Source organism: Bombina bombina, chromosome 7, assembly GCF_027579735.1.
Source record: "Bombina bombina isolate aBomBom1 chromosome 7, aBomBom1.pri, whole genome shotgun sequence".
Taxonomy (NCBI): Eukaryota; Metazoa; Chordata; class Amphibia; order Anura; family Bombinatoridae; genus Bombina; species Bombina bombina.
Genome location: NC_069505.1, coordinates 272,250,300 through 272,277,443, shown reverse-complemented (window position 1 = coordinate 272,277,443; position 27,144 = coordinate 272,250,300). Strand labels below are relative to the sequence as shown.

General features: G+C 37.4%; 1 protein-coding gene across 3 annotated transcripts in view; it reads right to left on the bottom strand.

The window, feature by feature from the left end:
- Window positions 1-1,501: 1,501 nt before the first annotated feature.
- The window catches only part of CARD19 (caspase recruitment domain family member 19), a 104,776-nt gene continuing 79,133 nt past the window's right edge, over window positions 1,502-27,144 (bottom strand). For 2 of the 3 annotated variants that reach the window (XM_053720754.1, XM_053720755.1), the window contains exons 4-6: window positions 24,774-24,833; window positions 4,298-4,369; window positions 1,502-3,218 (exon numbers count right to left, since the gene is read on the bottom strand). In XM_053720754.1, coding sequence (XP_053576729.1) covers window positions 3,103-3,218; window positions 4,298-4,369; window positions 24,774-24,833 — 248 coding nt within the window. In that variant the 3' untranslated portion in view covers window positions 1,502-3,102. The remainder of the gene's footprint in view (window positions 3,219-4,297; window positions 4,370-24,773; window positions 24,834-27,144) is intronic. The other variant, XM_053720756.1, reaches the window with a different exon arrangement.

Genomic DNA, 27,144 nt, shown 5'->3' with positions numbered 1-27,144 from the left:
TGTGCTAATGACAGTAGGACACAGAATAAAACAATCTTTTTATTTCTCACAAAAACAGCACCTTTATACTCCCAATGGCTGGGGCACTCACCAACTCCTAGACCCAGGCAAACAGAGAAACAAACGTCTTCTCCGACAGCTAGCTCATTCAGGAAAGAGAAAACAAAAGTGTGACCACTCCCGGTCACATGGTGCGCAAGGCAGGACCGCCCCTGCTATTAGAAAAAGCGCGCCAAGCTACAAGCTGCGCAGCATTCAAAGTGAAAGTAAAAACCTGTGTGTCCCAACCGCATAACAAACAGTCTATGAGCCCAATAAATCTCACACATAAAGCGGCATAAAATCAAAGTATCACATTTGATTAATCCCCACTGTTCAATAACCTCCCTCAGGAGATATTAACCCAAGATTCTATTAAGATAAAAGGAGTCACACTGTGACCCTGTCTTCTAGCATTTTCAACATATGTAAAAATTGAAACAATATTAACAGAATCCATGCTGTGGAACAGAAACACAACCTCTCAAGTGTGACAGTCTTGTAGCATCGCTTCTGACATGGACTTGAGTGAAGAAAAAGCAGGCAGTGAAACTCGACAACAATGATTGTTTAAGGAGCTGTTAGCAGGCAGTCTGAATAGGTTCACAGAAAGACTCTCCCTGCATCTCCAGACTCTAACTTTCGTCAATGTTCTGAGAGGCTGACAAGACTACTTAAAACTCCAGTCCCATATCGAAGGGCACATACTCCCCCTAAGGAACAACGCATAAATCTTCTGAGACTTCTCTGCCATCCTCCTGTGACAAAAAGGCAAAGAATGACTGGGGGATAGGGGAAGTGGGAAAGGTATTTAAGCCTTTGGCTGGGGTGTCTTTGCCTCCTCCTGGTGGCCAGGTTCAGTATTTCCCAACAGTAAGGAATGAAGCTGTGGACTCTCCTTATATTAAGAAGGAAAAGATGGCCACTCGTGCAAAGCCGTGGGAAGCAGGACAAAATAGATGTCGGCCCACGTGTTGCAGCGAAGCAGCGTTATTAGATTACAGGTTATTAGTATTAGATAGCACTATAACAAAGGTAATATACAATACGGATAAGGTTATAAATATAAGAGATAATAGAAAAACGGAAGAAACGTATCTAAGAGCTATGTAAAGAGTTTTTGATAAATAAGCAAATATAGCAAATAGTTATTGATTGAGAAAATAGAAAGGAGAAAGAAAGAAAATAAATCCATATATAAATCACATCACCTTCTCTGCCGGAGAGCAGTAAAGAAAGAGGAAAAAGAGGAAGTGAAAGAGACTGACTTATACTATATTATGGTTGCCGTGTCCCCATTGGCTGAGGGCTTTTTACTTTGTTTCAAATGTTATGTATCTTTACTGCTGGAACTTAAGCAGAGCCTCCTGTCTTGCAAAAAAATATTATATATCAGCCCTCAAAGTGAAAACATTTACAATACTGAAATTGAATTGAAAATATAATAACATTTAACACAATGATTAATTAACTAGTTTTATTTTTATATTTTAAAATATTTTTAACATAATCTTTCTTTGGTAAAAACAAACACCTTTATCCAAAAACAGTAAAGAGGTGATGTTATATCTTAAGTTTGCAACATAAACATTAACAAAAATACAGTATATAATAGGCAATATATAAAACATGACACCTTTTCAGGTCTATGAACATCAAACCAGTCAATAAACTACAGTAACAAAAATAATAGGATAAAACAATATTATAACCACTTCAGTAAGCTTAATAAACTGTTAATATTATGATTAATGTGCATTTAAAGCATTATCAAGTAATTAAAAACGAAGCAGAACAAACAAATGTTAATGCTTGACTCATTTTCCAAAGTTAGAATAATTATCTTATTAAATGTACTGTTTTTCAAAGTCAACATTAAAGTCAAATGAATTTGCTTAATAAGTGCATCTGCTGTGTTCTTTGGTCCTTGATAAATGCTTTGTAAGGATGGACGGCCATTTTTTTCTTTATTAAATGCCACTTTTTAAAGGGACATAAGTTATAATACGAATTTGGTGACAAAGTACAATATTAATTACAAATCTTTTACATTTTCCAGTTGAAGATGTATGTATTGGGTACTTGTAAAGCGCAGCTAATCACCCATAAGGGTCTCCAGGCGCTGCTCGTTTTATCGACCTTGGAAGGATAAAAGGCTGAGTGGACCTCGCCAGGGATCAAACTTGCAACCCTTGGGTTGCTACAGAGCTCAGCCACAGTGCCTTAGCATGCTGAGCTATCTGTACATATTGTGATAAGTGCTACCTTATTTTTCTTGTTGCCCATCTGCCAATCAGAGTCCAGATGTAGGCGTTTCCAAGGTGATATGATTACATTATTCAAATATATACAGTTCTCATATAAGGAATTCTTAGCTGACCTGATCATTAATAGAACTGTACAAAAGGAAAGAGGTCTTCCAATGAGACTTGAAGAATGGATATTTCCCCTACAGCAGCATAAGGGGTTCTTTGCTCTAAGAACTAGAGGGGTATGGAGTTATCTGCCTAATGAGGTTGTTTTAGCATATTCAGTAAATGCCTTTAAAAAAGGACTGGATGTGTTTTTGATAAGGCAATTATATTCCCTTGGAGGCACTTTTGGAAATCGTTTCAAATAAAAAAAATTGTCGTTATTACTATGCTACTATACATGCATGGGACATATGCCTTTGTCCAGCCTCTGATTGGCCAAGGGTCAACAAATAACAAGGAGTGGTTTGTGGAAATAGGTTAAATGATAATAAATGTTGTAACAACATTTCCTCAAATTGAGTATTTATTTAAAAACATCTATAATGTAGAAGACATTTACTTTGTCAAAATGGATATATTTGTGTTACCACTTGTTTAATGTCTTTGGCTACTGAATACAATCCTCTCTGGCAACCAAATAGTTAAAAAAAATCAGCAAATAGCAGCCCATTCAGCAGTTGAAGTGGTTAAATGACTGGCATGACCTTTCAGTCTCCTGCACCTCAGTAACCCCTGAAATCAGAATATTTAGTGCATATTAAATACTTTGCAGTGTAGAGCACTGAAGGTCATTATTTGTAGATACGTTTCAATACTTTGTTGATGAATCCTCTAGGTATGATATTAAAAATCTTTTGATGTGTCTTGAGAAACCAATAGCTGTAAATCCCAAAACTTTTTTTGCTGCTCCAATAGATTTTTCCTCTAAAATAAAGACAAGAATAGCATAATAGAAATAACATAAAGTGATATTATTCATGCAGTTTTTAAAAAGCATAGTAAAGCAAATGATTTGTACATATATTTTGGCATATAACACTCACTAAGGGCCAGATTATAAGTGTAGCGCAAACATTTGCACGAGCAATAAGGGGTTTATCGCGGATGTTTGCGCTCATCGGGGCTTACCGCTGGTATTGAAAGTAAACGTGATCACTTAAGCGCAATCGCAAATTCACACTAGAATGATAACTGCGACTTCAGATCTCTGGTTAAAGAGACAGTCTAGTCAAAATTAAACTTTCATGGTTCAGATAGGGCATGCAATTTTAATCACTTTTATCATCAAATTTGCTTTGTTCTCGTAGTATTCTTAGCTGAATGCTAAACCTTGGTAGGCTCATATGCTAATTTCTAAGTCTTTGAAAGGCCGCCTATTATCTCATTGCATTTCACAGTTTTTCACAGCTAGACAACGTTAGTTCATGTGTGCCATATACATAACATTGTGCTCACGCCCGTGGAGTTACTTATGAGAGGGCACTTATTGACTAAAATGCAAGTCTGTCAAAAGGACTGAAATAAGAAGGGCAGTTTGCAGAGACTTAGATACAAGGTAATCACAGAGGTAAAAAGTGTATTAATATAACTGTGTTATGGGTAATAAAGGGATTATCTATCTTTTTAAACAATTTAGTAGTCTGTCCCTTTAATATGTATTGCTCTATATGTGTTTATTAATAAATTATTATTTAGCATAAGGCATTTATTGGAGACATGACAGTGACTTTTAAAAGAAAAAAAGACTAAGCAATACAGTAATGGATCCACCCTTGTAAAATTGTTTTTATATTGAGACTTTGGATAAACATAAGTCTAATTAATTACCCTTAAAATGAATTTATGCCATTGAACAATTTAATTTGTATTTAATGTATAGCTTTAATTCTCTACACTTCTCATACTATACAAGCAAGATATACTTATTTACATCAAATTTATAAATGTAAATGTATAGATATAAAATCATCATAAAAACTTTATTGAAGTTTTAGGTGTCTTACCTGGATTACTGTAATACATTAAATATGCCAGCCCAGCAGCAACGCTAAAGCAGGTCAGAAAAAAAACCGGCCCTGTGAAAGAAAAAAAAGAATAATAATTTTAAGAGACTTTAAAATGTACTTCTATTATCAAATTTACTTTGGTCTCTTTGTATTCTTTGTTGAAAAGCACACCTAGGTAGGCTCAGAAGCAGCAGTGCACTAATGGGAGCTATCTGCTGATTGGTGGCTGCACATGTGTTCAGCTATCTCACAGTACTGTATTGTTGTTTTGGAGCTGATTTTGATTTTTTTAGCCCCTCTCTAGGGGTTAAACACAATTCTACTACATTGCGACTTGAGATTTAAATGCCCTAATGGTGGTTCTACTCTTTGTAAAATTGTCTTCATACTCAGCTTTATTAAAGGTATAGAAAGGTCAAAAATGAAATGTGCATGGGTGCCTTTCAATTTTAATTAGATCCATGTTTGCAATATTCATCCATTATCAAAAATGCTTCTAGAAAAAGTTATTACTGTTTCAGCAGCATATGCACATATGCTATGTGTGACTAGAGGGTAAGGATTCAATCACCACACCCTCTAAGAGAGTCAGCAGTGATTTGAATGACTCAAAATAGGTTTTCACAGACACAATACACACCACTGCCAGGTCTCGGAGCAGGAATAGTGTTTAAATCCTGAGCCCCTAGTAACACATAGCATATGTGCATATGCCACTAAACTATTATATTTTTTTACTAGAAGCATTTGTGCTAATGGAAGTATATTGCAAATCTGATTTTTTTTTTTAAACTGAAATGCACCCATGCATGTTTCAATTTTGACCTTTCTATCCCTTTAAATCCCTTTAACCCTGTGAGTGCTAAGCACTTTCCCACCTGGGTGCTAAGCTGGATTTGAGGGTTTTTAATTTTTTTTTCTTCAGATCCCCAAGATTTATACCGTTGGAAAGGTTAGGTTACCTTTCCAACGGTGGGTCTTGGGGGTCTGTATCTGCTTAGATGCCTGAGATACAGGCTTCTAAGCAGCATGCTCCCATTTCCCTATACTGTCTATTGTATTTTTTAAATAAAGTTGCACGGTGACAACATCAGGTCATTGCGGGTGACGTCACCACACGAAACGTGAAGCCCCTGCGATGCCTGTAACTATACAGGCCAGATCACCGGGGGAAGGAGCGGGTGGGAGCCCCCAGATAATCCTCAAGGTGGGAGAGTGCTAGCGACGGCTCTGAGCCATCGTTAGCACCTGACTGAGACAATTTGCGACAGTTTTTAACATATCATCTCACTCCCTTCTCTCCACTGAGCTATATTAAAGGGATATTAAACAGTGCTCCTTTGGTGAAAACAAATATGTTAAATCAAAGTGAATATAAAAAGAAACAGATTGTGTAAAAAAAACAGCAAATACTTGTTTTCTTTCCCAATTAGCACTCAGTGCAGCCTCTGCTCTCAGTCAGGTAGATAACGAGTTGAGCATTCGTGTTTTAAAGCTGAAAAAAATGGCCATTTCAGCGTTAGAACAGCAATGCAGCCATTACAAGTCTTGTCGGTATAGCTGTAGCGCAAGCCTTTTAGCTTGTAACGCAACTTCAGACCTGCACTCGAAACAATGACGTTTTTTCATGGGATTCCCATAGCGCTGCCATTACGAGTTTTGCGGTGAGGCTAAAAAAATTGCGTTACACCCTATACCGACACAATACATTCCGTCGTCTGAGAGCAGTAGTTATGAGTTTTATGCAACAAAACTGTTACACAAAACTCATATCTAAACTGTTACAAAGTACACTAACACCCATAAACTACCTATTAACCCCTAAACCAAGGTCCTCCCGCTTCACAAACACTATATTAAATTATTAACCACTAATCTGCCGCTCCGGACATCACCGCCACTAATAAAATTTATTAACCTCTATTCCCCCGCACCCCAACATGGCGCACACTATAATAAAGGTATTAACCCCTATTCCACCGCTCCACGACATCGCTGCCACTAAATAATGTTATTAACCTCTAAACCTCTGGCCTCCCACATCACTACCACTAAATTAAACTATTAACCCCTAAACCTAACAACCCCCTAACTTTACATTAAAATTACAAGATCCCTATCTTAAAATAAATAAAAACTTACCTGGGAAATTAAAAAAAAACTAAGTTTAAACTATAAATTAACCTAACATAACTATTAGACTAAAATAAAAATAACTACAAATTAAATACATTTAATTACTCATTAAAAAAACCTAACACTACTAAAAAAATTAAATCTACAATTACAAAAAATAACAAACACTAAATTACGAAAAATAACAAACAAAATTATCCAAAATAAAAACAATTATACCTAATCTAATAGCCCTATAAAAATAAAAAAGCCCACCCAAAATAAAAACACCCCCTAGCCTACCATAAACTACAAATAGCCCTTAAAAGGGCCTTTTGTAGGGCATTGCCCTAAATAAATCAGCTCTTTTTCCTGAAAAAAAAACCCAAAGACCCCCCAACAGTAAAACCCACCACCCAACCAACCCCCCAAAATAAAAAACCTAACTCTAAAAAAACAAAACTGAAATGGGCACTTGTATGGGCATTGCCCTTAAAAGGGCATTCAGCTCAGCTTAAAAGGGCATTTTGTAGGGCAATGCCCTAAAGAAATCAGCTCTTTTTACCCCAACAGTAAACCCCCCCACAAAACCAACCCCCCAAAATAAAAACCTAACTCTAAAAAAACCCTGAAAATGGCATTTGTATGTGCATTGCCTTTAAAAGGGAATTCAGCTCTTTTACTACCCTTAAAAGGGCATTCAGCTCTTTTAGAATTGCCCAATAGCCCTAATCTAAAAAAAAACCACCACAAAAAAAACTTAAAAAACCTAACACTAACCCCTCTTTAGGTACTCACAGTGGCTGAAGTTCGGCTTGAATTCTCTTCATCCCAGCGGCTCCATCTTCCTCCAGACGGCTCCATCTTTATCCATCGAGGGACCGGCATCTTCTTTATCCCTGCGGAGACGGAGCAGTCGATGCACGGAGGCGGAGGTCCATCAATCCAATGTGGAGGTCCTCTTCATGCGATTGTCCGCCGCACACTGAGGATTCAAATGCAGGGTACCCCTTTTATACTATTGGCTGAAAAATTTAAATCAGCCAATAGGAATTAGAGCTGCTAAAACCCTATTGGCTGTTCAAATCAGCCAATAGGATTTTAGCAACTCTCATTCCTATTGGCTGATTCGAATCATATAGCAATAATAATCTAATATTTAGGTCTGTAATGCTTATATTTGTCATCTAATATATACATTATTGGTAACACTTGATATGTATAACTTTTGTTACAAATTATGATGCAATTCCAATATTGTTATTGTCCTGGTTCTGTATCCCCTATCTATTTTATTATGACGGTTGCCACAAAATAACTATAAAATAACAACTCAAATTTTTTGACTATTACTTCACTAGGATTTATAGCTGCTGTCTGCAAACATATGTTTCACTGATACTTTACTACTCACAATCCACCATTAGAAACCTATTAAGGTTGCTTATTCTTTCACACCACACACATCTCATTCTAAAAACGATATGAAATCCTCATTTAGCTCCCACTCCGGCAATTTGACTACTCTATTCACTAGCCTAGAAGTTTTATGACATCAGGCTAAGATAAACATTCCTGCTAAGGCCTCCGCCTTGTAGGGCTGTGACAGGAAGCACAAATGTAGTGTAAAAAAATAAAAAGGTATAATCCTTTTAAATACTGTAGATACATACATATTGCAATGATTTATGTTAAAGGGACACTGAACCCAATTTTTTTTCTTTCATGATTCAGATAGAGCATGCAATTTTAAGCAACTTTACTCATATTATCATTTTTTCTTCATTCTCTTAGTATCTTTATTTTAAAAAGCAGGAATGTGAAGCTTAGGAGCCAGCCCAGCCCTTTTGGATCAGCACTGTGGATAGCACTTGCTGATTGGTGGCTACATTTAGCCACCAATCAGCAAGCGCTACCCAGCTGCTGAACAAAAGATGAGCCGGCTCAAAAGCTTACATACATTCCTGCTTTTTAAATAAAGATACCAAGAGAACAAAGAAAAATTGATAATAGGAGTAAATTAGAAAGTTGCTTAAAATTGTATGCTTTGGGCTAGATTTAGCAAGCAGAGGATGCTGCAATCTACCCACAAAGTTTCAGGTCCGCTTGAAACTTAAGTTAAGCAGCAGCGGTCGTAAGACCGCTGCTCCTTAACTCTTCTGCCACCTATGAGGTGGCGAACAGCAATCAACCTGATCGGATACGATCGGGATGATTGACACCCCCTGCTAGCGTCCGCGAATGTGCAGGGGGTGGCATTGCACAAGCATTTCACCAGAAATGCTTGTGCAATGTTAAATGCCGACAGTGTATGCTGTCAGCATTTATCGATGTCGGGCAGACATGATCCGCTACAGTGAATGATGTCCGACATTTGTTAAATCTACCCCTTTATCTAAATCACGAAAGAAAAAATTTGGGTTCAGTATCACTTTAAGTATAAGCAACTGGTGAGTGTTTTTTTATTACAAAAAAGAAAGAGACTGTTTAACTTGCCTTTAAGGTCACATACCATTTAATAGCCCTCCTTTCTACAGCTTCTTTCCACCCTTTTCAAAGATATGATCTACAGAACCATACACAATATGCCTAGTTAGTGACATAGGTTTAATTTATATGAGTTACTTTCTCATAGGAAAACCATGCTACAGGAATCAGATTGAGATTCACAAATAATATTTTACAGCCAGAACAAGACCAGTAGTGCTCGCGGAGGTCAGATATTTTAAAAGATGGTAACTAAGTGATAAAATAGCTTCTTAGTGTTAAAGTAATTTTATGTGTTAAAACGTCTATATGCAACTGTTGCCTACATAAAACTGTGTGCTTTTCACAAAGGCTGAGGATGAAAGAATTCACTTATGCTGTGTTTCTCAAGAAAACCTGAGCATACTAGTCTATACGAATAGAGACAGAGCCGGATTTACAGCCCAGGTGCCTGTAGGCACCAAAATCTTAAACACCCCACCTGCTTTTATTGGTTGCTGTCGGCAGTGAAATAGCAGCAACACACTGGTGTACTGGCCATCTTTGTTAAAGGGACAGTAAAGTCCAAAAAAACTTTCATGATTCAAATAGGGCATGTAATTTTAAACAACGTTCCAATTTACTTTTATCACCAATTTTGCTTTGTTCCCTTGGCATTCTTTGTTGAAAGCTAAACCTAGGATGTTCATATGCTAATTTCTTAGATCTTGAAGGCCTAAGATAGATTTTCACCACTAGAGGGCATTAGTTTGTGTGTTTCATATAGATAACATTGAGCTCATGCACGTGAATTTACCATGGAGACAGCTCTGAATGGTTAAAATGCAAGTCTGTCAAAAGAACTGAAATAAGGAGGCAGTCTGCTGAGGCTTAGATACAAGGTAATTACAGAGGTAAAACGTGTATAATTATAACTGTGTTGGTTATGCAAATCTGGGGAATTGGTAATTAAGGGATTATCTATTTTTTAAAACAACAAAAATCCTGGTGTTGACTGTCCCTTTAAGGCCTCCTCAAGCATTGCGTAATCGCAAGGGAAGACGCGTAAAACTTGCGGGGACCTTAACAAAGATGGCTGCTGCACATGCACAGTGCTGTTATTTCACTGCCAGCAGCCATCCTTGTTAATGTTGCCGGCTGACCTGTATTTATAATAGGCAGAGATAGGTGCCCCTCTATGAAGGGCGCCTTTAGGCACTGCCTACTCTGCCTTATTATAAATCTGGTCCTGGATAGAGAACTAAAAATATACACTACAGTGGATGTCTAGCAACAGAAGTTGTTAACCTTTGATAAACTTGGCTATAGAGGTCCAGGGACCTTGCCAAATGAATAATAATTGTGCCTACAGTGTATGTCTATGAGAGCACGAATCTCTGTATGGTGCTTCATAGCCAACCCAGCTGCGCTTGTATTTTATGATAATGAATGGATCATTAAAGGAAAATTTAAGTAATTTTCCTTTCTAAAAGGGATATTTTAAAATATATTAGTTTTTAGTCTTGATAAGACTTTGTTGTGGTTAAAGGGACATACAACATAACATTTTTCTTTCATGAGCAAACAATTTTAAACCACTTTCCACTTTACTTCTATTATCAGATTTGCTTCATTCTCTTGGTATCCTTTGTTAAAGGAGCAGCAATGCATTACTGGGAGTTAGCTGAACACATTGGGTGATAACAAATAACAGAATTACTATGGAAAGCTGTTTAAAATTACATACTCTGTCTGAATCATGAAGCAAATTATTTGGGTTATATGTCCCTTTAATACAACTTTTTATTTTAAACTTGTGTAGCTGTGCCCATGCCTACTAATAAAGCTTTGGAATTTGTCATTTTCCACCAGTGAGCAACTGATGAACGTAGATTATCAGTTTGCACATATTCATACTCTGCTGTCTCTTTAATGTGTATGATTATATTTTTGTAGTTGAACCATGTTTAACCCCTTAACAACCAGCGACTTATTGTTTACGACACTGGTCTTTCAATGGGGATTGTTTTTTCAGTAGGCCTGCAGGAAGGAGGGAGGTCATAATAGTCTTGCTGGTGGTGACGAGACCTGCGCTATTATGGGCCAAAAAAACTTTACGACCAGCGACTTACAGGGTACGTTGTGTATTTTGTTGTTTCTAGTTTACCATAATGGGAGTTTCTGAAAAAGCAAAGTAAAGAACTGGTCCAATTATATTTGGCTCATAAAATAAGAGTTCCATATGTTGGCTGTTTGCTATGATTAGTTGCCAGACGGAATCTGACCTGTACTGCTGTAACATAGGCACCTAAATGAAATATCCACTAGTGCTGTAGCTCCTGTACAAGATTGATTTCCTTCCCCAATTTCCAATAACCCTATCAATCTCCTCTCATAAAAGTCTCCCCAGTTAAAAATAACTACATCAATAAATAAATTCTCAAAACTGATTGGCTAGTCCAGTTAACCAATCAGGATTGCAGATGGTCGGATTCACTGTAAAATTTGAAAATGACCACACCTGCTTAAGAATAGGAACAGTTGCTACTAAATGACTGAAATATGAAGATGTGTTGACCAGATTTTGGGTAAGTGATTTTTTTTTTAATTTTGGATTTTATTTGTTTTGTTTCTGGAGTGTTATATTTCTGCAGGAGATGCACAGATGCAGGCTCAGATGTATTATTTTATTATTCTGCCGTCAAAATTGTGAAATCACCTACCTAATATATTTACTTTATTAAGGCAGCAGCTTGGAAGGATCCCCTTTTGCCATAATACAACATACATACAAACAATACCCTTCACATGAAAGGAGTGTTACCCATTTTCAAATCAGGGGTCAATTGCCATAGAAATTGCAATCACCTATCTACTAGGTGCCTTTTACTGTGCTATGGGCTTTAAAAGCTCCCCAAACCAAGCACTACAATGTTTAAGTAACCATGTTTTTGAAAGTGAAGTCCCTCTTTCAAAAGAGGGGTCACAAACCCAGGTGGCTACCAGGTGATCCCTCTCCCGCCATTCATCACAGTGGTGGATATCAAGAATGCCTGGGATAAGCATAATGCTGCCCTGTGAAGTAATTAAACTTATACTTTATAGGAAATGTAGGTGTAATAATTGACTAAGTTCTTTGCCTTATCCTTTGTATAGCTGTGTCTTTTCACACTTACATAACTCCTCCCCAACAAGCAGTTTAAATTTCCCTCCTACTCATACCAAATTGCTTGATTGTTGAATCCAGCTTCTCACCCTCTAACCTGCTTGCAACTTTAGAGACAGACGCGGCTCACCTCTCTACCAAACACAGGACCGGAACCGGCAAGCTGTGACGTCACACGCCATCGCACACGCTGCAATTTCCCCAAACTCTGCAGGGGAACTTCGCTCTGTCCGGACAGACCTCACGCTTTACTTTTACTAGTAAGTCTCAAAAGCGCTTCCTTCAAACTCATACCGAAGTAACTTACGATCATTCAGCAATTACTCCTGACATGTCTCAGAATCTTAGTTAGGTTGCCTTCATATGTAAATGCTCTATTCAACCTATATTCTTAAGAGTTCAGATTCAACACCTAATTGCTGCATAAATCTCATTAACCCTATTTGTTGCCTTAAGTTGTACACTATGTCTGCTGCCACCTATGATTAGATATGGTATGTCTAAAACTTTAACTTGCAATTGCTTGTTGTTTATATGTGGGAACCAGTTTGTCAATACTGAGTGGGGCTATATGCTCTGAGGTCTCAGCCATTGTCACTCCTATCCTTATATTAAAGTGAACTGTATCTAATGATTCTGATCCTTGCTGCCTTCCCTCACTTACACAGAATCACTGATACATTCACAACACTCCTAAACCTGCAGTTGTGGTCCTAAAAATTCCTCTCTCCTTTACAGGGGTGAGATTACCTTCCACAGGCTGACAATAACAATCAAGCCTTACCATGGACCCAGCAGCCTTATTATCTCATGTAGAGAAATTAACTCAAACTGTAGATAACCTTACAACAGGGTTAAATACACTACAATTAGAAAACTCTGCCTTAAAGCAATACATCAATGAAAAAATTGATACCCTCACTACACATATTAGCTCTAGTGAACCTCAACCTAATCCTCCACAAACATTTAGTGGTATTCGTTCAGAATTTAGGGAATTCAAAAACTCATGTTCCTTATATTTCAAATTAAAACCCAAAACATACTTCAATGATCATTTGAAGGTTCTCACCACAATTTCCTATCTACGTGGTGAACCACGTATATGGGCAAATTTGTTTTTTGAAACCAATGACCCATTGCTGTACTCATTTGATCAGTTTTTTAAAGCAATGGGACAGCTATATGATGATCCCTACAAACAGCTGTCTGCTGAGACAGCAATGAGGTCTCTGAGACAACATAAAAGGCCTGTGGAGGACTACATCGCAGAGTTTAAGAAATGGTCCCCTGATACACAGTGGAATGACCTTTCCTTGCGCAATCAATTCCGCCTAGGCCTCTCAGATACTCTCAAGGATGAGCTAGCTAGACAACCCCTCCCAGAGACTTTAGAACTCCTAATAGATGCTAGCATCACATTAGATAGACGCATCAGAGAGAGACGCTCAGAAAAGTCACACTTAGAAACATCCACCAAACAAACAGTTACTACTCTACATCCACCTAAGACAACTACAAAAGCCTCTGAAATCCCTATGGAACTCGGTTTCATCAGAGGTCCATTAACACTACAGGAAAAATTAAGAAGAAAAGCTTTAGATCTCTGTATGTACTGTGGAGGGATCGATCACTCTGTAAAGGACTGCTCTCAATTACAGCGTAGGAAGGGTAAGATGAACACCACAAGTATATGTTTATCCGCTAAACAACCACAATCTAATCATTGCTCCCTTCCTATCTTGTTACAGTGGGATCAGCAAAGACTCAACTCACAAGCAATCCTTGACTCTGGTGCCAGCCACAATTATATAGATTACCAATTCACTATTGTAAATAAAATTCCACTAGTTAAGAAAATGGTGCCTAGTATACTTCGTTTTATTGATGGTAAGGAAATTACATCAGGACCCATCTTATACCACACCATACCTTTAAGGCTCACCACACTTGACCAACACACAGAATTTCTTACTTTTGATGTTATACCCTCACCTCTATATCCCATTATACTTGGTATCAGTTGGTTTAAACAACACGATCCCACTATACAATGGTCAACTTCACATGTCATCTTTGATTCTCCTTATTGTAAAAATTTGTGTCTCCATCATGAACAAATTTTTACTTGATGTTCCTTTACAAATCCCCAAGGAATACATAACATTCGCTGATGTCTTTGACAAAAAAGAATCAGAGAATCTACCCCCTCATAGGGTTTATGACTGCCCTATAGATCTCCTACCAGGTGTTGATATACCTTACGGCCATATATTTCCCCTCTCTGATCCTGAGTTACAACATCTAAAAACTTATTTGGCAGATAATTTGAAGAAAGGCTTTATACGTCCTTCCACCTCCCCAGCTGGGGCTGGTATTTTTTTTGTTAAAAACAAAGATCAATCCCTAAGACCCATTATCGATTACAGAGAGTTAAACAAGCGTACGATAAAAAACCGCTATCCACTACCTTTAATTCCTCAACTCCTTGATAGATTACAAAATGCTACCATATACACTAAATTGGATCTTAGAGGTGCTTACAACTTGGTACGAATAAAGGAGGGTCATGAATGGCTTACAGCATTCCGTACACGTTATGGCCTTTTTGAATATACTGTGATGCCATTTGGCCTCTGTAATGCCCCGGCTACCTTTCAGTATTTCATAAATGATATCTTCAAGGATTTTTTGGATTTATTTATGGTAATATACCTGGATGACATACTCATATTCTCTACCTCACTTACTGAACACATCAAACATGTCACCCTAGTATTAACACGGTTACGAGAGAACTCTCTTTATGTTAAACTAGAAAAATGCTTATTTCACTCCAAAGAAATTAAATTTCTAGGTTATATTGTATCACCCCAAGGTATCCAGATGGATAATGATAAGATATCGGTAATTCAAAATTGGCCTTCCCCAAAAAAGTAAAAAGGATATACAAAGGTTCATGGGTTTCGCCAATTTCTACAGAAAGTTTATTAAAAATTTTGCTGACTTGACTAGACCATTAACTAACTTGACCAAATCTGACACACACTTCAAATGGAACGATGATTTAGAAGGAATATTCAATTTTTTAAAAAAAGCTTTCACTACGGCCCCTATCCTCCAATTCCCTAATTCTGAGTTGCAGTACATCTTGGAAGTAGATGCATCTAATTATGCTTTGGGGGCAATTCTCTCACAGAGGCAGACTCCAAAAGATCCTCTGCATCCTGTTGCCTTCTATTCACGTATTCTTAATTCAGCTGAAATAAACTATCCAATAGGTGATAAAGAACTGTTAGCAATCAAAACATCATTGGAACAATGGAGACACCTTCTAGAAGGGACCCTTCTTCCAATCTTGATTTACACGGATCACAAAAATCTAGAATACCTACAATCTAATAGGACTCTTAGCGCACGACAGGTCCGATGGAACCTATTCTTGGCTAGATTTAATTATCTTATCACCTACCGTCCTGCAAACAAGAACAAGAAGGCTGATGCCCTTTCAAGACACTTGGTGGACCAAGTGTCACATCCAAACCTTTCACCTTTAATTCCTCTTGACAGATTCTTAGCTTTAACTACAGAACAAAACATTCAGTTCAAATCAGCACAACAGGCTGACTCCAATAAACCATTACAGGTCTTGGATTTACACTCGGATGGGTTGTATTATTATCAACAACAAATCTATGTACCCAACAGTCTCAGAACAACAGTCTTAAAAACTTACATGATTCTCCATCTGCTGGACACATGGGCATAAAGAAAACTCAAGAATTAGTCTCCAGATTCTTTTGGTGGCCTACCTGCCTCTCTGATGTTGAGGATTACGTTAAAACCTGCTTAATCTGCGAAACTACAAAAAAAGGGAGGACTCCCCCTTACGGGAAATTGATCCCATTACCAACTCCTGACCGTCCTTGGAAGGACATAGCAATTGACTACATAGTCGACCTACCTATTTCTGAAGGGAATAACACCATATTAGTAGTCGTAGACCTATTTAGTAAAATGGCACATTTCGTGCCCTACCATAAGCTGCCAACTTCTTCTGAAACCATTTCCTTAATGATACATCATATATTCAAGTATCACGGACTCCCTAATAGTATTACCTCAGATAGGGGAACTCAATTCACCAGCCAATTCTGGAAACAACTTTGTCACTCATTGGGTATTTCTAGACGTCTCAGTACCTCTTTCCATCCCCAAACTAATGGCCAGACTGAAAGGACAAACCAGTGCATAGAACAATATTTAAGATGTTTCATTTCAGCTAAACAAGATACCTGACACAACTACTACCATACGCAGAATTCGCCTTCAACAATTCCATCCATTCCTCTACAAAGTTCACACCATTCTTCATTAATTATGGTTTCCATCCTTCTTTTGAATGGGATTCTATGGACAGCAACAGTTGTCCTGTTGTGAATGACCTCATCAACACTATTAGTGAATCTTTTTCACTAACTGCTGAAAATATTCGCATCGCCAAGGATCGCTATAAATTCCATTATGATAAAAAAAGGATTTCCTCGCCTAAATATAGTGTAGGTGACTACGTTTGGTTATCAACACGTAATCTACATTTACCCCTTCCTTCCAGGAAATTATCTTCAAACTTCATTGGACCATTTCCCATCATAAAAATTGTGAATATGACGCTGTTACTCTTGCATTGCCAGCAAATCTGAAATCCCATCCTACCTTTCATGTGTCTCTCCTCAAGCCTTATAGACAACTTCGTCACCATGATCCTTCTATTCCTTTACTTCCTCATCTACAGGATACCACCCTGGAGTATGAGGTACAAGATGTCTTGGACTCCCGACGTTTTCGTGGGCAGCTTCAGTATCTGGTCCATTGGAAGGGCTACCCTGATTCGGAGGACTCCTGGGAACCGGCTTCCAATCTCTCTGCCCCCCGGTTGGTGGCCAGGTTCCATGAACGTTATCCTGATCGTCCTGGACTCGATCCCCGGAGTTGATCTTTGGGGGGGGGGTCCTGTAATAATTGACTAAGTTCTTTGCCTTATCCTTTGTATAGCTGTGTCTTTTCACACTTACATAACTCCTCCCCAACAAGCAGTTTAAATTTCCCTCCTACTCATACCAAATTGCTTGATTGTTGAATCCAGCTTCTCACCCTCTAACCTGCTTGCAACTTTAGAGACAGACGCGGCTCACCTCTCTACCAAACACAGGGACCGGAACCGGCAAGCTGTGACGTCACACGCCATCGCACACGCTGCAATTTCCCCAAACTCTGCAGGGGAACTTCGCTCTGTCCGGACAGACCTCACGCTTTACTTTTACTAGTAAGTCTCAAAAGCGCTTCCTTCAAACTCATACCGAAGTAACTTACGATCATTCAGCAATTACTCCTGACATGTCTCAGAATCTTAGTTAGGTTGCCTCATATGTAAATGCTCTATTCAAACCTATATTCTTAAGAGTTCAGATTCAACACCTAATGCTGCATAAATCTCATTAACCCTATTTGTTGCCTTAAGTTGTACACTATGTCTGCTGCCACCTATGATTAGATATGGTATGTCTAAAACTTTAACTTGCAATTGCTTGTTGTTTATATGTGGGAACCAGTTTGTCAATACTGAGTGGGGCTATATGCTCTGAGGTCTCAGCCATTGTCACTCCTATCCTTATATTAAAGTGAACTGTATCTAATGATTCTGATCCTTGCTGCCTTCCCTCACTTACACAGAATCACTGATACATTCACAACACTCCTAAACCTGCAGTTGTGGTCCTAAAAATTCCTCTCTCCTTTACAGGGGTGAGATTACCTTCCACAGGCTGACAGTAGGACTTATTGGGACTACGGTTCTTAATTGCCATCCAATTCTTTGTAAATAGAAGTCTTCTTAAAGGGGTTTGTAAAAAGCTTGTAATTACATTTCTGTTGTCTTGCTATAGAATAATATATCAGTCAGTCTAAACATTTTAAAAAAAAAATAAAATCTTGTTTGCTGCAATAGTTTTTTTAACACCCACAAATTACTCACCAGTTACCTTTTCTGGAGAAGCCAATCTGGGGTTGAGTAGTGTCAGGGTATCTATGAGTAACATTAAATAAACTACAGATGTATCATAGAATCTAATATTTCATTTTGTAGCTAAAAATCAAATTTGATATGAGAAGGTCTTGGCTGGATGAAACAACCCCCCTTCTTCTTGCTCTGAAACATTTGGTCATTAGTTCTGGCAAGAGATGGTCATCTATATGTATGTGTATTGCAAATTTTAGATCAGATATAAGATACCTTTCTCCTGATTAACATAGCATCTGACAACAAAAGGTTTAGCTTTGAAGCTCAAAGCCCCGAAGGGGGTAGCAAACAGAAATTCTGAGAATATAGTAATTAGCACAGACCTGTTAATTGCCCCTGAGCCTCAGATAAACATATACTAAACCAAACAGAAACACATGTTTGTATTGTAGCTTTAAAATTAATTTTTAAAGTACAACTTGTGTTTAAATTTCAAGTATAATTGATTCTCAGACTGTATATATATATATATATATATATATATATATATATATATATATATATATATATATATATATATATATATATATATATATATATATATATATATATATATATATATATATATATATAGCCTGAGAAGAAATGCCTAACTTTAACATATTAGATAAGTGTATACTGAACGTAATGAATAGCTGTATGGTAGATGTATAAATGTTTGTTTCAAGATGGTAACATTTGTTTCTTTATTTTTCAGACAGCAAGATGTCCTATGAATATTAGACAAAAACATGGATCTGTGTACTCAAAAATTATTAGGAATGTGAAATATGCTGTGTTTGTATGAATATAATGCCAGGATGTTAAATACTATGATTCTGTAAAGAACCAAATAATTTACAGTACAGGGAGTGCAGAATTATTAGGCAAGTTGTATTTTTGAGGATTAATTTTATTATTGAACAACAACCATGTTTTCAATGAACCCAAAAAACTCATTAATATCAAAGCTGAATAGTTTTGGAAGTAGTTTTTAGTTTGTTTTTAGTTATAGCTATTTTAGGGGGATATCTGTGTGTGCAGGTGACTATTACTGTGCATAATTATTAGGCAACTTAACAAAAAACAAATATATACCCATTTCAATTTTACCAGTGAAACCAATATAACATCTCAACATTCACAAATATACATTTCTGACATTCAAAAACAAAACAAAAACAAATCAGTGACCAATATAGCCACCTTTCTTTGCAAGGACACTCAAAAGCCTGCCATCCATGGATTCTGTCAGTGTTTTGATCTGTTCACCATCAACATTGCGTGCAGCAGCAACCACAGCCTCCAGACACTGTTCAGAGAGGTGTACTGTTTTCCCTCCTTGTAAATCTCACATTTGATGATGGACCACAGGTTCTCAATGGGGTTCAGATCAGGTGAACAAGGAGGCCATGTCATTAGATTTTCTTCTTTTATACCCTTTCTTGCCAGCCACGCTGTGAAGTACTTGACGCGTGTGATGGAGCATTGTCCTGCATGAAAATCATGTTTTTCTTGAAGGATGCAGACTTCTTCCTGTACCACTGCTTGAAGAAGGTGTCTTCCAGAAACTGGCAGTAGGACTGGGAGTTGAGCTGATTCCATCCTCAACCCGAAAAGGCCCACAAAGCTCATCTTTGATGATACCAGCCCAAACCAGTACTCCACCTCCACCTTGCTGGCGTCTGAGTCGGACTGGAGCTCTCTGCCCTTTACCAATCCAGCCACTGGCCCATCCATCTGGCCCATCAAGACTCACTCTCATTTCATCAGTCCATAAAACCTTAGAAAAATCAGTCTTGAGATATTTCTTGGCCCAGTCTTGACATTTCAGCTTGTGTGTCTTGTTCAGTGGTGGTCGTCTTTCAGCCTTTCTTACCTTGGCCATGTCTCTGAGTATTGCACACCTTGTGCTTTTGGGCACTCCAGTGATGTTGCAGCTCTGAAATATGGCCAAACTGGTGGCAAGTGGCATCTTGGCAGCTGCACGCTTGACTTTTCTCAGTTCATGGGCAGTTATTTTGCGCCTTGGTTTTTCCACACGCTTCTTGCGACCCTGTTGACTATTTTGAATGAAACGCTTGATTGTTCGATGATCACGCTTCAGAAGCTTTGCAATTTTAAGAGTGCTGCATCCCTCTGCAAGATATCTCACTATTTTTGACTTTTCTAAGCCTGTCAAGTCCTTCTTTTGACCCATTTTGCCAAAGAAAAGGAAGTTGCCTAATAATTATGCACACCTGATATAGGGTTTTGATGTCATTAGACCACACCCCTTCTCATTACAGAGATGCACATCACCTAATATGCTTAATTGGTAGTAGGCTTTCGAGTCTATACAGCTTGGAGTAAGACAACATGCATAAAGAGGATGATGTGGTCAAAATACCCATTTGCCTAATAATTCTGCACTCCCTGTATAATTGCTTACTAGTATGATACTGGAAGTATGTTCATCTTTGGCCTCTATAAATATATGCTAAGTTATATTAGATGAGACAGATATATGACCAGGCAGGTTTATTAATATAAACAAATAGTGTATTTGATAAACATTTTATAGGTTAGATAATTGAACTGCAGCAATATTTGAATGAAACTGTTTGTCTTTGTCTGCTGCCCCGATGGCCTAAATCCAGTATTACAGCCAAAAGGCATTTGGCTGTTGAAAATGAAATTTCCCAGTAGCCAATCAGAGAAAAGTGCATATCCAAATCTATCAAATAATTAAGAAGTGAGGAGGAGTTTTGTCTGAGACAAAAACTCCCTGCACAGAGAGAGAGGGAGCTTGGTGAAAACCTTTTTGGTTGGTAACTACTTTTGCAATCCTGATTGCTGCCATCTTTGCTTAAAGAAGGATCAGTGTGCAAAGACAATTTTCTGTAAGACAAATACATTGGGACACTCTTTGTGGATAAGAGACTATCAAGATTAATTCTCTTACAAATGTGCATAATTCCTCTAAACATATAACGATAGACATATTTGGATATTAACTGAATTCTCAAACTGGTGACCTTGTAAAGTATCAAGAAATACATTCATTGTTGCTGTAGTCTAATTGAAGCTGATAAATTTAAAAGGGCACAATTAGTATTTTAAGCTTGGGTTTCATAGTCCTGTGTAGTTAAACTAGTCATATTTAGCACTAAGTAATTGTCTGCTAGGTAAAGGTCATTTGTGTTACATATTTCTAAGTCAGGCCTATTATTGTAAGTAAATTGCTCTGGTGTGCATTAAGTTATTGGCAGCTATATATAATTTAGAACTTGCCTTAATTGTAGCTAAAAAGAGTTTATTTCAACTCAGAGAATTGGCTGTTAAAGTATCTTGTTATATCGTTTAACTAAGCACTGTTAAAGTTAGTGATCCATACTCTGGTATTTCATTGTGGTATTTTAATGTAATTCATTGTGAATAAGGCAATTTGTAAAGGTATATTTTATAATCTTGGTATAGAATATTGTAACAGCATAAGTGTGTATCATCTGATTCATGATCTGGTTTCTATAAATATAATTCAATGTGTTTATAACTTTAACTAATATAAAGAATTTAGGAATTTAGATTAATTTTAATTGTTTCGTATATGCATTTTATTGGGGGTTTGTTTTAAAGAATAATTATTAAATATATTGTATTATAACCCGGCCATATGCAGCTGACAAGGCTAGCCACAGTCATTTAATTAGTATAAAGTGCTTTGTTTTGCAGTTCTTATCTGTTATGGCCAATCAGGGAAAGGTATGTAGCAGGGTTAGCCATGATACGTCAGCAGGGTGCTTTTTACTACTGAGAATTTGAAAAGCCACCATTTTTAAAGTTAAAATAGTAAAGTATATGCAAACTTGTTTTACTATGCATAACTAAAAGTGTATATTAAATCTCAAGGTGTCTCTTTAAGAAAACTAAACTAGATAGCTGCGGGGCGCTTTCGTTCCTGGAGACTGTCCGATGTGTGAGGAAGCCAGTTGCTCTCTTGAGCCGGAAATGAAACCACCGAAGTAGCGTATTGTAGATGGAGTGAAATTCTCCTTCCTGTGATGGTGGACGCTGCCTGCAGTGAAGGGATGTGTATTCGCCAATCACATCCAGAAAGGGACAAGCTGAAAGTAGAAAGCAGAAACAGGCGCAGCCCGATTCAAAGTGTAGCAGATTTTATTAACGTAAGTGCACACATACAAATGGCTACTTACAAGATAAAAATGGTAAAACAGCATATAAAGAGGTCTTTGCATCCAGACTGTGCTTCACTGGTATGGTGAAAGATGTCCTCTGTACAAACTGACGGCCCAACTGTTAGAAGGAACCAATTGTGGCAATAAGCTGGAGAGTGGCCACCCGTTTAACAGGATAGACACTGGTGATGTGGCTGTAGTTGTGAACCAGCAGTGTTAGAGTAACTGTAGAAACGCGTAGAGACTCTAACACTGCTGGTTCACAACTACAGCCACATCACCAGTGTCTATCCTGTTAAACGGGTGGCAACTCTCCAGCTTATTGCCACAATTGGTTCCTGCTAACAGTTGGGCCGTCAGTTTGTACAGAGGACATCTTTCACCATACCAGTGAAGCACAGTCTGGATGCAAAGACCTCTTTATATGCTGTTTTACCATTTTTATCTTGTAAGTAGCCATTTTTATGTGTGCACTTACGTTTAATAAAATCTGCTACACTTGAATCGGGCTGCGCCTGTTTCTGCTTTCTACTTTCAGCTTGTCTCTTTAAGAAAACGTTTCAGAACTTTTCTTAGAACTGAGAAGTTATGAAAAAAATTGAAGTCACTCTCTTACATTCTCATTATTACAATCATAGCTACGTTTGAGTAACTATCCAGATAAAATGTGCACTGTGAGAACATTTTTCAGCTTCTCCTTTTTTGATTGAACAACAAAACAAGTTCTCATTGTGAGTAGTCATACAAAATCAAATCCACCCTGCATATAAATGTTTCAGCATATATCACATAATAGGGTAGATGCCAAACTTTCTGATCCTGTTTATAGGCGTTTTTTGGGTTCCCAATCCACGTTTTTCAAGTGATAACATTCCAAGCGATAACACCATTTACATATTGGGATCAGATCAGAGCAGACAGGGGGAAAATTGGCCACATGATGCAAGATAAGTAATGGCTTTGGCAATCACAATACTTTTAACCACGGGTTTTGCACTGTATTTCAGCAACAAAATGGACACATCAAATTCAGCACACAAAGGGTGTTGATAAAATGCTGCACTGGTTTTCACCATGTTTGACAGTATTCCAAGATCATTTAGAATAATTCTATTATCTTGCACATGTGCAATACGTTCTGAAATAGTCACAGACGCCATTTTAGATGAATATATATTTATATCTGGTCTAGATTAATTAAACCTATATTCAGAACTATTGTATAGTTTCCTCAGTACTGGAAGGGGACATATATTTACATATATATATTAATATGTAATTAATAGACAGATATCTGATATCTTTTAGAACTAACGAGATCTGCAGGAAACGCGAGTATGCGGAAATCTCATCCGCAACATCTAGAAATGGCATTTAGCGCATTCTTAAAATCCTTTTTTTCTTTAATAATCACATTTTCATGATTCTAAGTTACAGTAATTTCATCTTCATCTTCTGTCAGCAATAACGTATTTGTGATCGTGATTTAACAGTTTGTTGTTCCGTCTTTTTTATTGGTAATCAAGATCTTTTACATTAGAGAGAAGTTTCAAAAAGCACGTTTAAAAAAAAAAAAAAAAAAGCCATTTATATTATCTAAAACCTCACATCACATTCTTACGATAATAGATATTCGGAAAAGACAAAACTTGTTCTGTACAGCGAGGTTAGTAACGTTTGGCGATATTTTAAACTATTAGCTCTGTCACAATTTACAGTGTTAGAACTTTTAAAATCCCATTTTAAGTGATGAGATACGTTGCGGACACTTTATTCTTATTAAAATTTATACCTCAAATCTTCTTGATTTTAGATGAAAATCTCGCCAAAATGGAGAACAAAGTTTGAATGAATCGAATGAAAAACAACTTTTAGGCTATAAAAAATTTGAAAAACATCATTGATCAAACATTCTCATATACAAATGGCATTTTTATTAATAAACACTTATCATAAACTAGACTCTATCCAACTGCTAAACACAGACTCATTAACTAATTTGGTAGTTCAGTAATCAGCATCCATTATTGGCAGTTCTGAGTGTCGTTTTGGGAAAATGGACATCAAATCTCTTGTGAGTTAAAGGGACATGAAACACAATTTACTTCTATTATATAATGTTCTTCATTCTTTTGGCATCCTTTGTTGAAGGAGCAGTAATGCACTTCTGGGAGCTGGCTGAAAGTCAATAACAAAAGGCATATATGTGCAGCCACCAATCAGCAACTTCTGAGCCTGCCTAGGTTCAACAAACGACACAAAGCTAACAAAACAAATTAGATAATAGAAATAAATTGGAAAGTTGTATAAAATTGTATGCTCAATCTGAATCATTAAAGAAAATTTTGGGTTTCATGTCTCTTAACAATATCTGCTGTGTTTGACTCTGAAAGATTGTGATAATTTAAACGAAAAAAAGAAAAAGTAAAAAGGAATATAAACAACTCTAACATGGAAAAAAAAAGATACGTAAAGATTGGAATCGCTTACCTCGGTCATTTAATATTATTTTCTCTAACTCAGTGCTTTCGTCTGAAGGATTTGAGGTTTCTGCACGTGAAAAACAAAGCAAAACAAAACAAAAACATGTTTAGTTTGTACAATGTGATGGCAGCGATTAAAAGGACAGTGAAGTCAAAATTAAACTTTCATGATTCAGATAGAGCAAGCAACTTTCTAATTACTCCTATTATCATTTTTTTCCGTTTTCTTGCTATCTTTATTTGAAAAGCAGGAAAGTAAGCTTAGGAGCTGGCCCATTTTTGGTTCAGTACCTGGGTAGCGCTTGCTGATTGGTAGCTAAATGAAGCAACCAATCAGCAAGCGCTACCCAGGATTCTGAACAAAAAAAAAAGGCCGGCTTCTAAGCTTTACATTCCTGTTTTTTCAAATAAAGATACCAAGAGAACGAAAAAAAAATTGTTAAAAGGAGTAATTAGGAAGATGCTTAAAATTGCTACTATGTCTGAATGAAAGAAAATCTTTGGGTTTTATGCCTAAATCATGAAGGTTGAATTTTGACTTTACTGTCGTTTAACTAGATTTACCAATTCGGGACGCGATCCGATATAGATCGTAGTTTGCGCGCAAGCGAGGGAACCCCCGCCGCCCGTAGTTTCAGCTCGCAACTCGAGCTATCCCATATACGGCGCCGTCAGAGGCTAAAGTGCCGTAAGTCTGACAAACCAGCGATATCCAGAAATTTGCGTAAGTACAAATTTCTGGATTCGCCAGTGACTTACGGCACTTTAGAAACTGCCGGCGCCTACAAAACCTGACTAAGTTATAAAATCACCCGTACTGTCTAACATGTCTCCCAAACATAGCCCGACACGTCTAACCCTCTATCCGCTATCCCCCCTCACTATCCTAACAATAAAAAATGTATTAACCCCTAAACCGCCGCTCCCGGACCCCGCCGCCACCTAATAAAGTTATTAACCCCTAAACCGCCGCTGCCAGCTATATTAAATCTATAACCCCCTAATGTGAGCCCCTACCCCGCCGCCATCTACCTTACCTACCCCCTAAAGTGAGCTCCTACCCCGCCGCCATCTATTTTAAAATTATTAACCCCTAATTTAATCCCCCTACACCGCCGCCAGCTATATTAAACACATAAACCCCTAATCTAATCCCCCGACACCGCCCGCCACCCTATAATAAATGTATTACCCCCTAATCTAATCCCCCTACAACCGCCGCCACCTATATTAAATAGATTAACCCTAATCTAATCCCCCTACACCGCCGCCACCTATATTAAATAGATTAACCCCTAATCTAATCCCCCTACACCGCCGCCAGCTATATTAACTATATTAACCCTAATTATATTAGGGTTAATATAGTTAATATAGTTATTATATTATATATATATATATATTAAGTATAATAACCCTATCTAACTCTAACATCCCTAACTAAATTCTTATTAAAATAAATCTAATTAAAATATTCCTATTTAAATCTAAATACTTACCTATAAAATAAACCCTAAGATAGCTACAATGTAATTAATAATTACATTGTAGCTATTTTAGGGTTTATATTTATTTTACAGGTAACTTGGTATTTATTTTAACTAGGTACAATAGCTATTAAATAGTTAATAACTATTTAATAGCTACCTAGTTAAAATAATTACCAATTTACCTGTAAAATAAATCCTAACCTAAGTTACAAATACACCTACACTATCAATAAATTAAATAAACTACAAATATCTAAACTAAAATACAATTAAATAAACTAAACTAAATTGCAAAAACAAACAAACACTAAATTACAAAAAAATAAAAAAAGATTACAAGATTTTTAAGCTAATTACAACCTATCTAAGCCCCCAAATAAAATAATAAAGCCCCCCAAAATAAAAAAAAATTCCCTACCCTATTCTAAATTAAAAAGTTAACAGCTCTTTTACCTTACCAGCCCTTAAAAGGGCCTTTTGCGGGGCATGCCCCAAAGAAAACAGCTCAGCCAATCGGATTGAACTTGAATCAGATTTTTCTACCTAATTCCGATTGGCTGATAGAATCTATCAGCCAATCGGATTCGACCGGACGCCATCTTGGATGACGTCATTTAAAGGTACCTCATTCCTCGTTTCAGTTTGTCGTGCCCGGATGGATGCTCCGCGGCGGAGGAGCCGAAGAAAGAAGATTGAAGATGCCGCTTTGCTTGAAGACATCGCCCGATGGAAGAAGACTTCTCTGCCGCTTGCTTGAAGACATCGCCCGGAAAGGAAGAAGACTTCTCTGCCGTTTGCTTGAAGACATCGCCCGGATGAAGAAGACTTCTCTGCCGCTTGCTTGAAGATCATCGCCCGGATGGAAGAAGACTTCTCTGCCGCTTGATT